The sequence below is a fragment of the Sus scrofa genome, chromosome 1, assembly GCF_054392235.1.
Source record: "Sus scrofa isolate SSC_HxYL_T2T_F1_AM1 chromosome 1, Sscrofa_HxYL_maternal_Yorkshire_Landrace_v2.0, whole genome shotgun sequence".
NCBI classification, from domain to species: domain Eukaryota; kingdom Metazoa; phylum Chordata; class Mammalia; order Artiodactyla; family Suidae; genus Sus; species Sus scrofa.
Genome location: NC_139383.1, coordinates 212,480,039 through 212,497,732, shown reverse-complemented (window position 1 = coordinate 212,497,732; position 17,694 = coordinate 212,480,039). Strand labels below are relative to the sequence as shown.

Sequence of the window (17,694 nt, the reverse complement as noted above, 5' to 3'; positions counted from 1 at the left end):
AATATTGAAACATATAAATGCATAGATCAGCAAACGTATCTGTAAAGAACCGGTGCCTGTAGAATGGAACATGATGTTGCTAATAATCCTGAAAGCCTTTGACAAATTGAGTCACTTCATGGCAGGACAACAGCAGAAATGAGGGGCTGTGACATGGCAGCACAGGAGGAAGTGTGGGTTTGTTAGTCTGTGAGAAGCTTTTCCGAGATGAACCAGGTGTCTGTCACTCCTTCTTCCTGAGTCTGTCTTGCAGGTTTCTGGAGGAAGAGAAGACTCTCATGACTTCTGCCCTGACGATCTCCCAGGCACAGGGGCTGTAGTTCTTTTCTTGCAGATAGAGGGTGAGTCTGTGGAAGTATTTCCTCACAGCCAGGATGGAGTGCTCCTCCAGCAGGGGTGTCCCTTCCAGCCCCGCCTCCTGCATGACACAGGCTTCCAGATCCCTGAGCTGCTGATCCAGTCCAGTGCAGAACTGGTGCAGGAGGCTCTCATCCCAGGCAGCAGCCGAGCCCTCTGTGCTGAAGAGCTGGAAGGTCTGCTGGAGCATCTCATGCTTCAGCCTTCTGGACCTGGTTGCCCCCCAAGGCCTCTTGGGGGAATCCAAAGTCCCTTCTGTGGTCCAGGCAGGAGAAGGGGGAGATTCTCCTCATTTGCGCTAGGAGCTCAGGGCCCTGGTGTGAGCCAGGCTGTGGGTCTGAGGCAGGTTGTAGCCCAGAGAGCAGATGGCATTGCAGCTGAGCAGCACCAGAACCATGAGGAAGGCTGAGTTTGGGGACCTTGCAGATGCTTCTGTCCTGGCTGAGGTGGGTGACTCTGTGACCCTGCTCTCTAGGATGTCTGAAGACCTTCCCTCCGGCCTGTGTCTTAAATAGGAACAAATTCTTTTCCATTTTCTGAATGTTTCTTTCTACATCTGTTTCTGCTTTTTACATGAACTCTCCAAATGTGTAGGGCAGCATTTCTCAACCTTTTTTTCATTATCACCTGCCTTTCTCCTCCCCAGACTCCTTTAAAATATTTTTTCCTTATTGCCCCCACATTAAATTTTGATAACCAGCTGTACTATGTATCTATTTAGGTAATCCATAAATATTTCTACTCTATGCATAGGCAAAGAAAGTGTAATACTTACTCTTTGTATTCAGTGCAGAGTTAACAATATCGAAAAGTTTTAAGCTACCAACTAAATGTAAAAGCTATTGAATTGAAATTTAAGTTCATAACTAAGGTGGCAGAATGACTTTTAATGTAATATACATTTACTTATATAGTTAGAAATGGATCAAATTTCTTATACAAATAAAAATTTATATTCATACCTGATAATAATACCAATTTATTCAAAAAGGCTGAAAATCATTGCAAAACCAATTGTTTCCTGAACTTTGTTTAGGTATTCACCTTTTTGTTTTACTTCATATCAGAATAGAGTTTTTAATTTCACTAGCTGCTGGGTATTCATATAGATTCTGGCCACATTTTTTTCTTCTGTTTAGCACTACCATTATTGATGTGTTGAACAACTTGTTAGAATTAAATAATAAAATATTACCTTATTTAATTTACAAATACAATTTTCTATTTGTATTTAATTCCTCTAGCCTGATTCACACTGAGGCTCAAACCTAAGCAACATCCACGAGACAGCCAACGGCAGCTCGTAAGTACATAAAAGGCACCTCTCAGAATAGGACATTGAAATCAAGCACATGATGCAGAGAAACTCCTCCAGTGTAGCACTGATCATATGTAAAGTTTGCCTATCTTCCATAAAGTCAATGTGAGTCTTTTCATGATATGCAAGAAAACCAAAGAGAAAAATGAATCCTAGTAAATAGTAAGGACTAAGATTTTGTTGGATAGGGTTGAGTTTGGAGTGTCACAAACCATGGTAATAGCCAAGATTTGTTCATAGCCCTAAAAACTCAATGTTTGCACCCGTGAGAGCAATATCATCTCCAATGAGAATGCACCTTTTAGGAATCATCATCAATTTACATCTTTCTCCCTATTTTTGCATTAAATTTCTAATTTTCCAAAGACCTTTAATTCTGATCTTTAAATACTAGCTATGTGATCATCTTGGCAAATCAGCTCTGTAGTAACTGGATTCTGTCATATATTCTGTGGTATCCTTGGCACCAGGCCCAGTGTACTCACTCAACAAGTAATTTTCATTGAAGCAGTTTTGCTGATTTTTCTTCTACAGGAAGGCATTTATGAATGACCAAATTATTTTCCTTTATCACAGCCATATTTGCTGTGACAATGGCTAGTATTTCCACACTTCCCCTACTGGTATTAATAATAGCCACTACGTTTACTGCTCAAACCAGCAGGATTCTCTTTTCTTTAGGTGGCATGGGGCTCTGGGGATTCAATTTGCAGGAATAGCACCATTTTCTGCCTTTGCTCAGCACCATATTAAACTCAGAAGAATGGCCTTATGTCCACCTTGCCCTCAGTTTGTCACAACAGAAAATTACTAGTCAGGTGTCAGAAAGAGACGCATATCTAGACTCAAACTCTCCCTGATTCACACAGCTCACAGCCACCAGGCAATTTACCATATTATCCTTGGTGGGTCTTCAATGATGGGGCAGTTACCGCCTTTATCAGGGAGCTACTTTGAAGACTCCTCACAAAGACGATGAGTGATCATTTGCCTCCTGTATTATCTTCATTCCCTTCCATTTCAGTTTGATTTCCAAAAATGGGAATGAAACAGCACATTCCTTCAGATGAAAAGCAAGAGTTTGGATTCTAAGTCCTTGGTCTGCTCTTTTGACATGCCAACCTGCTCTTCTTCTTCTTCTTCTTCTTTTTTAATTTACTCCTCATGACTATGTCCTTGCTTTTATATGCTAGGCTTTTTTTTAAAGTGTCCTTTATGCTCCAAAGTTTAGAGTCCCCACAAAATTCATATATTGAAGCCCAAACCCCCAAAGTGGTGGTATTAAGTGCTGGGTCTTTTGGAAGCTGATTAGAGCATGAAGATGGAGGCCTCGCAAGAGGAATCAGTGCCCTTATGAAAGAGGTCTGAGATAAACCTCTCACTCTTCTGCCCTGTGAGGTTAGAGGATACTTTGCAGTGTGAGACCTGAAGCAGGCTCTCAACCAGAACCCTACCATGCTGACACCCTCATCTTGGATTTCCAGACTCCAGCACTGCGAGCAACACATTTCTACTCTTTACAAACTACCCAGTCTTTGCTCTTCTGTTGAAAAAGCAGGTATAGACTAAGACCTGACCTGACCTATTGTATCCTCAGAATACCTCCCAGGAGTCTGTGAAATAACCAAAGGCACAGAAACCATCTGACACAACCCTCTTTCCTAGACATACAGGCCAGCCCCTTTCATTTCAGGAGCTCAATCAATATCCATGAAGGGAACAATCATGGTAATAATAGGAGGAATAATACCAACATACATTAGTAGAAATGATCTGAGAGGACAATAAGTCCAAGATACTTTAGAAATTCTTCCTCATTCTACAAGGGGAGCTATAATATGATATTTGTGAGGTTTTTTTTTTTTTTGAAGACTTTTTGCAGGACTCTTTTCTTCAAGTTTGAATATTGAATATTTTCAGTATTCAGAAGGTCAGGATGAGAGTCAGGACTGGCCGTAAATGAAAGACTCCCTCTCACTTTTAGTTCAATGATCCTCAAGTACCTGCAAGGAGCTGCCTGATCATACTTTTCTTGTCTCCCTCAGGTAAGAAGGAAACACCTTTTAATGTCTCCACACATGTGCATGTTTTCCTCAGCCTATGCCTTTGGGAATCAATGTGAATGCTTCTTGCAAAGAGTCAATGATGCTGGGAATTACCCTCCTCTCCCCTAAGCTGAAACTGTGGAATCAGACTTTAGTCCAGATTGATTTTTTGAAAAAGTGTGTGCAAGCAAAAACGTCGGTTAGTTTTTTTTTTTTTTAATTCCAACCTAGAATGTCATTAGTGCAAATAGTGTAAAAGTGAAAGTTGGTCTTAGTCACTGAACTTGTGTCCTCTTCACAAGTTTGTCACTAAATAATTTCCCAACTTCTTTGCACTTGGATTCCCATGAGCATCAATTCAGACCAGCTAATGTGAGTAGAAGTGATATTGCCCTGTACTGTCTGTCCCTTGGAAACATCCCATGTGATCCACCATACTTTTACCATTTACCACAGACTGGAATAGACTGAACTACTACAGACAAATTTGAGTCATATGCTGAATATGCCAAAGCCACGCAACGGAGGGTACCTATGTCACTGAATCACTGTTTGGAAAAGAGCCAACTAGAAAAGTCATCTGATCAGTAATGCCAGCATTGTGCTCTGATGCAAAGGAAAGATAACGATATGTGTTATGATCAGAATCCTGACAGTTTTCTGTTACCTGTTGAGGAAGGTAGCATTAAGTTAACTAACAAATGTCTTTAACAACAGACTATTCTAATAACCTTTCCATTACAATAAACTTCACACATAGGAACAGCAAATGCCCCCATATGCTAACCAGATTTAAGATTAAATAAAATAGTTATCTAGGGAAACAGATCATATTTGTCTCTTTAAATATATGTTTGTTAATTCATGATTTTCAGGTCAAATAGTTGTCAGCATTTGTGGAAATATGAGTCGGGGTTGCTTGGAGGCTAAAACAAGCAATCATATGACTCATTAGGGAGTGCCACAGTGTGACTTTTTTCTCTTTGGACATCTCTTTGAGGATTGTTACATGAGGGAGAGACACTCTCCAATTTTGACCCTGACAACCTCCCAGGCACAGAGGCTATATTCCTTTCCTTTCAGATAGCGATGGATGCCTTGGAAATATTTCCGGACAACAGTTTCCCAGTAGGGACAAGCCAGATTGTCTTTGTCCATTTGCTTCCACAGTTGTTCCAGGCTGTGATGAAGCCTAGAGAGCAGTTGATCAAGGAGGGTGTTGTTCCACGCAGCTCGGCTCTCCTCTGTGTTGAAGAGGTTGCTGATCTGCTGGAGTATCAGATGGTGGTAACAGGTGCCTTGAGTCATCTGGATTGGGGTGTTATTGTCTCGTTTCCAGGGAAATTTGAAATCAGTTCTTTCCTTTAGACACAACTGAGAGGGGATCCTTTTCATCCACCACAAATATGTGGAGATTTCCCTATTTTCTTGGCTAGGGATCCCAGACAGTTCTGGCCAACAGAGCAAGCAGGAGTGGAGCAGAGCATCACTCCTGCCACCAGCAAGTAGACCTGGGCCATTGGGAATTTCAGTGATTCTTCGGACGGCCACCAGGAGGCGAGCGGGCACCGCTCAACAATTAGCACAAATGTTCCTTCCCTGGAACTTCGGGCGGTGTGTTTCTTTAGGTGGCCGCAAGAGGGCGCAGGAAGCATTTTTATAGGGTTTTGGAAAGGCAGACTTGCCAGGTGTGCTTTCAGCGTCCCTGGCAGCAGAAGAGAAGGAGAGTCCCCAAGTCGCTGAGCAATTTTGTGGTGATTTAATAGTGAGAAAAAAACCTTCGTTTTCTCGGTGCAGAATGCTGAGGAGGGAGCCTTGTCGCGGTCCTGCCAGCGACATTTTTCTCCGGTAGGGAGAATGGAAGCGTGCATTTTCTGGACTTGCCCCTGAGTTTTGTGTGTTATTTTCTCCTAGACACTTTAGCGAGGCCATTTTTAGGAAAGAATCCGTTTCCTGAGGGGGTCTGAGGTTCAGAATCGGAGTGAATTGTAGCCGATTTTACAGATTAGGACTCCTTTCTGGCGCGATGCAGGAGCAGCTCAGAGAAAGGGGGACGCGGCGGCGATGGGGGGACTGGGCGGTGTTGGGGACGCCCTGGGGGTGAGTTGGAGCGAGGCCACCACCCCGGTCTAGGGCGGGGAAGCTGGTGTCCCTGGAAGTCTGCCACTTTCCTGTTGTCTTTAAGGATACAGCGTTAAAGTGCTGGTGAAAGTATTGAAGAACTGAAAAGGAGGAATGTTTAAAAACCCACAGCATTTTATTTATATTATTAAATTATTAAAATTAATCTTTATATTTATTTTACATTAAATATGTTTAAATGTTTTCTACTTTTGAAATAGTTTTATGGCAAGTTCCGTGGTACACTAGTGGTTAAGGATCCAGTATTGTCACTGCTGGGGTTCAGGGTTGATGCTGTGGCACAGGTTGGATCCCTGGCCTGGGAACTTACAAGTGCAAAAGGCATAGCGCAAAAAAAATTTTTTTTTAATGAAAATAGTTTTTGAAAATAATAAATATTAAACAAAGAAAATAACAGTATTTTTATGAAGCATTGTTTAAAATTTACTTTCTGTATACTAAAAGCACAATTTAATTTTTCCTTCCTGGCTTTAATGGAAGCAAACCCTACTATTTTCAGAATTATCTCTTTACTTGTTTTTAATTGAGAGCATTACTGTGTTTGATAATTTCTCTTGACTCAGTGACAGTCTAAAATAATTTTTACTCAACTCGGGTTACTGAAACTCCTTTCACAGAACCTCCACTTGACTAGATTGTTAAAAAGAAGAGTTAGTGACCCATAGAAGCAGTTAAAGATATTTACCAGGTCAGACTTTTTCATTTTTTGGTAAAAAAAATTTACAGACGAAATGGAATGTGCCAAAGTTTAATAGTATCTTGAAGGCTTCCTTTGTAAGACTCTCAGGGACTTGCAAGAGAAGGGTTCCCATTGTGGCCCAGTGGATTAAAAATCTGACATAGTATGTGATAGTATGCAAGTTGATCCCTGGCCTTGCTCAGTGGGTTAAGGACTGGACATTGCTGTAACCTGTGGCTTAGGTGGCAGATGCGGCTCAGATCCCGTGTTGCTATGGCTGAGGTGGAGGCTGGTAGCTATAGCTCTGATTCAACCCCTAGTCTGGGAACTCACAAATACCACAGGTGGGGCCACAAAAAGAAAAAAGAGAGAGAGAGAAAGAGAGACTAGAAATCAGGACCTCAGTTGCTAACCCTCTCTGGCAGGATCTTGGAGATCGGCCTTGTTGAGCATCTGTCTAGTTGATAAATCCACTCAGGCAATGAAAAGAGTGCTTTGAGAAAAGTGGAATTATAAGGAAGGGAATTAGGGAGTTCCCCTTGGGCTCAGTGGTTTCAAACGCGACTAGTAACCATGAGGACGCCGGTTCTATCCCTGTCCTGGGTTAAGGATCCCTAGTTGCCATGAGCTGTGGTGTAGTTCACAGATGCAGCTCCCGAGCTGCTGCGCCTGTGGCATAGGCCAGCAGCTGTAGCTCAGATTTGACCCCTAGCCTAGGAACTTCCATATGTCACAGTTGCAGCCCTACCAAAACAAACAAACAAACAAGCAAACAAACAAACAAAACAAAACAAAACAAAACAAAACAAAAAAAACCAGGGAAGGAAATTAGTAGATTTCAGAAAATCCTGAATTTAATCTGGATAATAGTAATCACGATATTAAGGAGTAATAACTGAATATTATTGCTTGCTTATCATGCAAGTAGACTAGCCATTTTGTAAGGTTTTTCGTTAATATTAACTCAATTCTCTCATTAACCCTATTTGGATCACATTCACTTATACAATTGGAAAAAAATCTGAATCTGGACAGACATACCTAGTATACAGGGGCAAACCTGAGTGAGGAGCTTTACGATGATTTGTCTGGAGGAACCCATTAAAGAAAGTGAAAGCTGGGAAAGAACAGCATCTTTAGGAATAAAGAAAAAAATCAGAGGGAAGAGCATGTGATGACAAAAGATGCTTACTTGCACTTCAGATGCCAGAGTGTAGCTATGTGTTGCTTTGTAGGGCAACAGGCTGTGGGGTCTGAGTCAGCTGAAGTGACTTTATGTCGTAATGAAAAATAGACAAAATCTGTATTAAATAGAAGAGAGTAGATGTTTCTGCCAATTCAAAAAAATAAGGAAGACTTTATGACTTATTTCTTTAGTGATACATAGTAAAATAAGTTTATTAACCCTCCAATGCAGATTCCTAGGATCTGTTTTTTTTAAAACATTTTATATTTTGTGTGATTTTAGCAACAAAGAAAAAAACCCTATCAGTTTCTACCATATGAGCTCTGATGTTTCTCCTTCGGGATGACAACTAAGGTGTCACTCTCCATCTGGTTCCACAGGAATGAAGTCACTGAACTTTCCTACACCCTGAAAGGAGGTCAGGGTGGGGATCAGGAAGGCGGCACTCTGTGCTCTGGGAAAACTGACAGTGCAGGCCTTCGGATAGTAGATCATTTCAGGAGCAAATTTTATGAAGCCAGTTTCTTGCCTCTTATACCTCGAAAAGCAGTAAAGTCATGAACAAAGACATCTGCTGCTCGTGATGATCAGCAACCTTCTACCAAGTGTGTCTTTGATGGCGGGTTCATCATTTACCAAAATCGTATATATACTGACCTCCCCCCAACCCCGCAGCCCCCTGGAGCAGTTCCTTAGAGCTGTCAGAGAAGCTGACCTCAGAAGGTCCTCCCAAATAACCGAACTCCAAGCTCTCATGTTGTCCATTGTTTGTTCAGTGGACAAGACCTCTTCGGGTCAGCCTGCTCTTGTCATTCCCAAAGAGGACAAGTCTGCCTCTCACCTCCAGCCCAGACTGGACCTTCTGTTGTCAATGGTGAGTCCGGGATATTCATCTGGGGGTTTTCTCACAAACCTAGAATTTCACTCAACTTCTGTTTGCAGTTGGTGGAAGGTATTGGCAGCCATAAACCCTAATGGGAAAGGAAACAGCTGTATGAATGGGCAGTACAGCTTAATGCAGAGTGGATGAGGATTTCCTACCTGAAGAAAAGGATTGTGGTGATGGAGTGAAAGAATGGGATCCAGAAAAGCAGAGAGGGAGAGGGCAGTGTGCCAGGTGTCAGAATCAACACATAGATAAATGCTTTATTATATATGCAGTATTATTTTATAGTATCTGTTTATATGCATATGTACCATATATATATTTATTATATTTTGTATATAATTGCATATCATTGATGAGACACTGTTTTCCAATTCTGTTTTGCCGACTGTCGGTGTTTTGCAGTCAGTTACAGAGAGGGGTAGGTGAATTCATTATTTCCCTTTATATTTGTCTGAAAACAAGAAAATAGCCACTACCCATTTAGCTATTTCTCAGTGGGTGATACTCTAAGAGCTCTTGAATATTCTAGATTGTCTACTCGTCACAACAACTCTAGGAATCATTTCACTTACTTTATGTTTGCGGAAGCTGAGGCTCAGGGAAGTTAAGTGGTCCCACAGGATCACACATGTGTCCTGGCAGAGTGTAGATGCAATGTGGATCCTTTATCACATGTCAATAATTAAGTTTCATCTCATGCAATTCTCCAGCCCTTTGTTTTCTTTTTCAGTGCTTTTTGAAAGTTGGTCTTCCCTGGTTGACTCCTAACTGCACTGATTACTCCATCTCTGTGCCCTTTGCAGGCTCACCTTTCCTGTCTCAGGCTTAAAAGTTCAAGGTCCTCATAAGCTTTAGGTCATCTTCTCATTTTACATTGTATCAGTAAGGAAGGACATTCCTTACCATGTCCTGATTTCCACATATGCAACAAACAATTGCAAATTAATATCTCCAGGATGTTCATTGTTGCAGATTCTGGATCCATATGTGCTTCTACCAATGGGAAGTCTGTTTTTAGATGTTTCTTGGGCACTTTCTAGAGCACATCTGCTTTCTCCCCTTCTGGAGATGCCACATTCAAGATTCTGGTGAGAAAATCCCTTTGCCTTTCTCTCTCTCATTGTATCAGGAAATGTAATTGAGATAATTTAGCATCATTATTGCTTTTAGATCTCTTTCTCTTCCAAAGTGAAAGCTCCAAAAGAAGAGGTTTGGCCTTTGCTTTTTTCACCTTCGTGTTCTGAGAACTATCACATATCCAATGAGGAGTATGAAGTTTTGAGGGATAACCAACTGAAAAAAATGAATGAAGAGTACAGTTCATCATCCAATTTTTAGTATGGGTTGCAAGTTTCAGCTATTTCTTTTTGTAAGAATGAACAACACCAAGATTTTTTTTGGGGGGTGGGGTGGTCGCATAAATTAAACAAGAAAATAATATGATGAAAGATAGTGGTAAATTTATTTTGTTGATTTGAACACATTACAAATGTGCACATGATGTTGTGTGAACAAAAGAATTTTAAATACCATACATGGTATGACTGAGATGAAGTAGATGAATAAATAGATGGATGCTTTAGAACCCTTTGCATATTAATCACTGTTATTTTAAACCCCTGGTCTGATAATTCCTAACTCTCTACTCTGTCTGAGTCTACTTGTAATACTTGCTCTTTTTTAAATTTCTTTTTCTGGCAGCACTTGCAGCAACATATGGAAGTTCCCAGGCTAGGAGTTGAATCTGAGCTGGAGCTGCCAGCCTACCCTATAACCACAGCAAGGCCATATCTGAGCCACATCTGCTACGTACACCACGGGTCCGGGCAACTCCGGATCCTTAGCCCACTGAGTGAGTCCCAGGGTCAAACCCGTATCCTTGTGTATACTAGTCAGTACTAGTCAGGTTCCTAACCTGCTGAGCCACAACAGGAACTCCCTGCTCTGTCTCTTCAAGCTGTATTTTTACTTGTTAGTATGGTAAATTTCTGGTGATTGTTGAACTTGGTGTACAGAGTAAAAGGAATTGTGGTAAATTGGCCATTGGGACGAGGATTTACATTTATCTTGCTAGGAATTTGACTGTGTTTGCCTCTTTCATGGGCTCTGTGTCTTCTTTTTATTCCATATATCAGCCGAGCTCTCTTATCCTTCTGGATTGGTCTTCTTGAAAATGGCCTTCTTAGACCTATTTGATAAGTAACCACTGTAGGAGAAAGGTCTTTATGTTATTCATTACTTTATCATGAGCACAGAGTTCATAATAATTACCCAAAATAACTATTAACAAAGAGAATTAGATTTTTATCAGATCTCACATCAGAAACCTCCACTGACCTCCCATCAGATCCTCACATGGCAGTAATTTTTAAGCATCACTGTACAATTCAGTACATTTCTCCTGACCTCTTGGTTCACCATTTTCCATCTCATGGTGAAGATGAGCAACATATGATGCTAGACAAAATTAGCCTTCTTTGCTTTCCTGATTTCACAGAATTTATTTTTTTATGTTCTTTTTCATTTAGTATTTTTCTGGGCAAAGTTTGTCTTGCTACTTCCAAATAACTTTCTCTATCATCTTGAGATTAGTAACTTAATAGGGACCTAAAAATGGAAACATAAAGGGCCTATACTTTATTTTCCTTAATATATTGAATGAACCTTTATTTTCCCTTTCCATTCAACTTTCTTAGAAAGCTGCCATTGCATTTGGATGCACTGAGGCAAAAGGAAAACAAATATACATCTGACTATGCTGAGAGTGAAAATAGTGAAGTGACTCCCCAAGTGAAGTACTGCCAGTGAGAGTTCGTGTCAACTCCTATCATCCTCTATCAGCTCTCACTGAGGTCAGGTCCATCTGTCTCCCGTGTGGCAGATGGTTTCAAGCACAGAGCAGCTTACGAACATTCAACATCATATTAATCAAAATAATGATAAATTATCATTGTAAGCAATTAAACATGTCATGATTTAAGTAAGTCAAATTTAAACATCAATATGAGTTATCATTCATCAAATCCATGAACTCTCTTCAGAAGCAAACACATGTCAAAAATGAAAACAATGCAGACAACAAAATCATCCACATTCTATTCTAGGTCCCACCCTATATCTGTCCTCCAATTTAGATGGCAAATGTCTCAAACCTATTTTCTATAAATATTGTCTTTACCTTATCACCCTTCCACTTTCCCCACTCTGGATTCTGCTGATTAATTCCATGGAACAAGCTCTCACTAAGGCTACCAGTTCCATCTACCATTGCAGTGTAGTGGGTGCTTTCCACATACATTTTCACGAGTGCATGGAGTCTTCTAAGCAGGTTCAGTCTTTCAGTCATGGTGTCCTCACCCTTCTCCACTATTCTCTTAACATATGACCATCCCCACTATTTCCTTTGTGGCATCCCCTCCCTTTTTAGGTTAAGGCTGAACTCTCTCTACACGTGATCCCTTCTTCTGCCTCATGTTTTACAGTTCATGGAATTGCTTGAAAATTTGCCAGGAGGTATTTGTACTCAAATGTGTAAGAGTTAAGTATAGATAATACCTAATAATTTTACTTTTATATCAAAACATGGCTTGGAGTTCCCGTTGTGGCGCAGTGGTTAACGAATCCGACTAGGAACCATGAGGTTGCGGGTTCGGTCCCTGCCCTTGCTCAGTGGGTTAAGGATCCGGTGTTGCCGTGAGCTGTGGTGTAGGTTGCAGATGTGGCTCGGATCCCGCGTTGCTGTGGCTCTGGCGTAGGCCGATGCCTACAGCTCCGATTAGACCCCTAGCCTGGGAACCTCCATATGCCGCGGAAGCGGCCCAAAGAAATAGCAAAAAGACAAAAAAAAAAAAAATATGGCTTGATCCATTTTCTGTTGATGAAATTCCATTTTCTTAATTGTTTTCATTATAGCATCAAGCCTGATATTAATTTCTAATACTAAATAGCAACATTTAAAAATACTTACTATTTAATTACATATTAATTTATTATGGTTTTTAGGTTTATTTCCCTGAAAAAAATTCAAAGATATAAAAAAGCAGTGTTGGATTAGTTATGTTCACTTGTGTGTCTTGAGTGTAACATACAACCTGACTCAGAGGAAGTCTACTTTTACCTCTAGGGTGAATATAATTATATTGGGTAAATAAGTTATAATAGCCAGTGTTAGTCAGCTTACACATGCAGGCTTATTGTTTCTTTGTTACAGAAAAAGCAAATACAAGAAGTTTTCTATAGTAAAACTTTAATGAACAAAGAAAAATATAAAATAAATACAAAGGATATATTTTTTCTCTTAACAATGTAAAAGTACATATATATTTTATGAACAAAAATAATTTAAGTCTTATAGTAGATAAATAAATAAATATTTCAATAGATAAATAAATAGATGGCAAGGGCATCTGTAGAGAACCAGTGCCTGTAGAGCAGAACACGATGGTGCTCAATACTCCTGAGATTCCTTGACAAATTGAATCACAATTCAATTTCTGCTGTTTCTGCTGTCAATTCCTTGACAGCAGAAATGAGGGGCTGTGACATGGCAGCACAGGAGGAAGTGTGGGCTTGTTAGTCAGTGAGAAGCATTTCCGAGATGAACCAGGTGTCTATCACTCCTTCCTCCTGAGTCTGTCTTGCAGGTTTGTGGAGGAAGAGAAGGCTCTCATGACTTCTGCCCTGACGATCTCCCAGGCACAGGGGCTGTAGCTCTTCTCTTGCAGATAGAGGGTGAGTCTGTGGAAGTATTTCCTCACAGCCAGGATGGAGTCCTCCTCCAGCAGGGGGGTCCCTTCCAGCCCCGCCTCCTGCATGACACAGGCTTCCAGGTCCCTGAGCTGCTGATCCAGTCCAGTGCAGAACTGGTGCAGGAGGCTCTCATCCCAGGCAGCAGCCGAGCCCTCTGTGCTGAAGAGCTGGAAGGTCTGCTGGAGCATCTCATGCACCAGAGCCATGGCTTGAGCCTTCTGGACCTGGTTGCCCCCCAAGGCCTCTTGGGGGAATCCAAAGTCCCTTCTGTGGTCCAGGCAGGAGAAAGGGGAGATTCTCATTTGTGCCAGGAGCCTCAGGGCCCTGGTGTGAGCCAGGCTGTGGGTCTGAGGCAGGTCGCAGCCCAGAGAGCAGATGGCATTGCAGCTGAGTAGCACCAGGGCCATGAGGAAGGCTGAGGTTGGGGCCATTGGGGACCTTGCAGATGCTGCTGTCCTGGCTGAGGTGGGTGACTCTGTGACCCTGCTCTCTAGGATGTCTGAAGACCTTCCCTCAGGCCTGTGTCTTAAATAGGAACACATTCATTTCCATTTTCTGAATGTTCCCTCTTACTTTCCACTTTTGTTTCTGCTTTTCACCTTGCACTCTCCAAATGGGTTAGGGCAACATTTCTCAACCATTTCTTTTTCACTATTGCCTTCCCTTCCTCTCTCTTTTTAGATTTTTAGATTTTTTCCCTAACTATGACCCCATGAAATTTTGTAAACACAGGTATATTGTGTATCTATTTATGTAATCCATGGAGATCTCTATTTTATCCATGGAAAAAGAAAGTACAAGGATTACTCTTTGTATTCAATGCACGTTAAGAAGGACAAAAAATTTTAAGCTATGAATGAAATGTAAAATCTATTGAATTTTAATTTACCTTTATACCTAAATCTTGCAAACTAAGTTGGCAGAGTTACTTTTCGTGTGATACATTGACTTATGTAAGTAAGAATGTATTAAATTACATATTCAAATAAATGTATATAAATGTAATAATTATAAAGTTTGGATATATTTAAAAATCATTCAAAACTGGTCACAATCATTCAAAGACAAATTATTTTCTTAATATTTATTTTTGCTACTTAACTTTTAATTTTACTTCGTATTAGAAAATATTTTTTAACTTCACTGGCTAATAGATATATAGATATTTTCAAAATTTTTCTGTTTAGCCCTTGACATAATTATTGATGTATGGAACAACTTAGAAGAATTAAATAATAAAATATAACCATTTTTGTATTTAATGTACAAAAACAAATCTCTGTTTGTATTTAACTCCCATAGCCTGAATCACATTGAGGTTCAAACATAAGCAACATCCACAAGACAGCCAATTGCAGCTCATAAGTAAGTAAAAGCCACCCCTCACAATATGCCTTTGAGATCAAGCCAGTGATGGAGGAGACGTCTTCCAAGGAGCCATCATGTCACCATAGGTTGTAGTACTGATTGTGTATACAGTTTGTTGATTTTCAGTGAACTCAATGTCTGTACTGCTCTTGTAATAGAGAAGAAAACCCGAAGAGAAAATGAATACCAAAGACTAAGATTTTGTTGGATGGGGTTGAATTTTGGAGTGCTACACACCATTGTAGTAGTATGATTTTTTTGTAGCCCTAAAAGCTAATGTTTGCATCCATGGGAGCAAAGAAAAGGCATGATTTAGAAATCATCATCAATTTGAGTCTTTATTTTTGTGAAATATCAGATATCTCTAAGACTCAGAGAGATGTTCCAATCCAAGTCTATTTTTTGGTTTGTTTTGCTTTGCTTTTTCTGGCTGCATCTGCAGCATATGGAGGTTCCCAGGCTAGGGGTTGAATTGGAGCTACAGCTGCAGGCCTACAACACAGCCATAGCAATGTGGGGATCTGAGCCTCATCTGCAGCCTACACCAAAACTCATGGCAATGCCAGATCCTTAACCCACTGAGCAAGGCCAGGGATCAAACCCTCATCCTCAAGGATACTTGTCCCGTTCGTGACCACTGAGACATGTCAGGAACTCCCCAAGTCTATTCTTTACAAGCAAAGAACTGAATATTGATTATTATTTTGGAATGAAATACCTTTCAGCTCTATTCTAGAATTCTTTTGATTTTGCAGTGGATTTTAAGTTGCCTCAGCCCTCAACATTCCAATCTTTAAACAGTAGCATCTGTTTACCATCTTTGGCAAATCAGCTATGTAGTAACTGGATTCTGTCTTACTCTCTGTGGCATCCTCAGCACCAGGCCAGTGTAATCAACCAACAGATAATTTTCACTAAAGCAGTATCTCAGATTTTTCATAACCTGCTAGAAGGCATGTATGAATGACCAAGCTATTTTCCTTCATCACGGCCATACTTGCTGAGATTATAATAGACAATGGCTAATACTTCCACTTACTCTTACTGAGTTTATTGCTCAAATCACCAGGATTCTCTTTCCTTTAAGGGCTCTTAGTGGTTCAAGTTGCAAATGCAGTACATTTTTCACCTTTCCCTAGGACCATATTAAATTCCCAAGGATGGCCTTGTCTCTAGTTTGCCCTCTACTATGTCATAATAGACAAGAAATAGCTTGGTGTCAGATAAAGAGCCACATATCTAAACTCAGACTCACCATGATTCACACAGCTCACAGCAACCAGATGTTTACCCAGTTACTCTTGGTGGTTCTATAGATGAAGCTGTTACTACCTTTATCCTGAGATTCTTTGGAGACTCCTCACAAAAAAAAGATGAAAAATCATTTGCCTCCTATATTTTCATCCTCTTCCATGGGATGGTGGACTCCATTTCGGACTGATACACAAAATCTGTCATAATTATTAGAGCATTAGTTCAGGTCAAAAATCAAGAGTTTGGATTCTGAGTCCTTGGTCTTCCCTTTTTCCTGCCACCCTGCTCATTCTTCCTTTTTACTCACCAACACTCTACTCTTAATTCCAGATGCCAGGCATGTAGCTTTATGTTTTGAATGATTGAGAATCCACAAAATTCTTATTATGTTGTCCTAAACCCCAAAGCGATGGTATTATATGGGTTCTTGGCAGATGATTAGGGAGGAGGCCTCACAGGTAGAATTACTGCCCTTGCAAAAGAGGTCTGAGGTGAACCCCTCACTTGTCTACCCTGCAAGGTTACAGGAAACTCTGTAGTGTGAGACCTGAAGCAGGATCTCGCCAGAACCCGACCACACTGACACCCTGATCTTGGATTTCCTGACTGCAGTACTGTGAGAAATATAGTTCTACTCTTTACAAACTACCCAGTCTTTGCTATACTATAGAAGAAGTGGGAGTAGACTAAGACACGACCTGAACTATTTTCTCCTCAGAATATTTCCCAGGAATCTAGAAAATACCTAAAGGGAGAGAAACTCTCTGATGTCTGTCATCAAGCCAAGATGTCTGTCTTGATTCCTAGACATCTAGTCCAGCCCCTATCATTTCAGGAGCCCAGTCAGTATTCATGAAGGGAACAATCATGGTATAATAGGAGGAGTAATAATACTAACAGATATTGCATAGATGTGATGTGAGAGGACAACAATGTAAAGACTCTTTATGGATTAATTATTCATGGTTCTACAAGGGAAGTTATAATGCAATTTTGCACAAGGTATTTTTTTAAAGATTATTTGCAGGAGTATTTTCTTCAGGTTTGCATCTTCAATATTCAGAAGATCAGGATGAGAATCACAGGCCAGGATTTAAATGGAAGACTCACTCACTCTCACTTTTAGTTCAGTGATCCTCAAGAACTTGCAAGGAGCTGCCTGGTCATATTTTTCTTGTCTCCCCAGGGAAAAAGGAAACCAGTTGTAATGGGTCTACAGGTGGGGATATTTTCCTCAGTAGCCTATGCGTTTGGGAATCAACCTGAATCCTTCTCTCAGAACCAATGATGCTAGAACTCTAATGAGTGACAGCTATGTCACCATACCTAAGCTGATATCATGGACTCATACTTTGGCTCAGATTGTTTTTTAAAAACTGTGTGCAGACAAGAACATTGGTTGTTTTTTTCCCACCCAGAATGTCATTATTATAAATAGTGTAAAATGAAAGGTGGTCTCATTCAGTGAACTTTTCTCAACTAACACTAGTCACGGAGTCATTGCCCAACTTCTCTGCACTCAGATTCCTATGAGCATCAATTCAGGCCAACTAGTGTGAGCAGAAGTGATGTTGCCCTGTACTGATCTAGGCTTTGAAAACATCCTATGCTCTCCCCATGCTTACTCCCTTTATTGTGGACTAGATAAAACCTGAACAACTGCAGAGAAGTTTCAAGGCATATGTTGAATATGCCAAAGCCACAAAA

At 40.6% G+C, this 17,694-nt stretch overlaps 2 protein-coding genes and 1 pseudogene across 2 annotated transcripts; all 3 read right to left on the bottom strand.

The window, feature by feature from the left end:
• Nucleotides 1-211: 211 nt before the first annotated feature.
• On the bottom strand, nt 212-1,355 carry LOC110255451 (interferon alpha-1-like; annotated as a pseudogene).
• A 3,370-nt stretch (nt 1,356-4,725) lies between these two features.
• On the bottom strand, nt 4,726-5,240 carry IFN-DELTA-10 (interferon-delta-10). Its single transcript, NM_001165907.1, is given in 2 exon segments — nt 4,726-5,167; nt 5,170-5,240. Coding segments are annotated over 2 exon segments (513 nt in total).
• Nucleotides 5,241-13,229: 7,989 nt separating this feature from the next.
• Nucleotides 13,230-13,796, bottom strand: IFN-ALPHA-15 (interferon-alpha-15). The gene has a single exon (NM_001164845.1). The coding sequence runs from the start codon at nt 13,794-13,796 to the stop codon at nt 13,230-13,232; it is 567 nt and encodes a 188-aa protein (NP_001158317.1).
• Nucleotides 13,797-17,694: the final 3,898 nt, after the last annotated feature.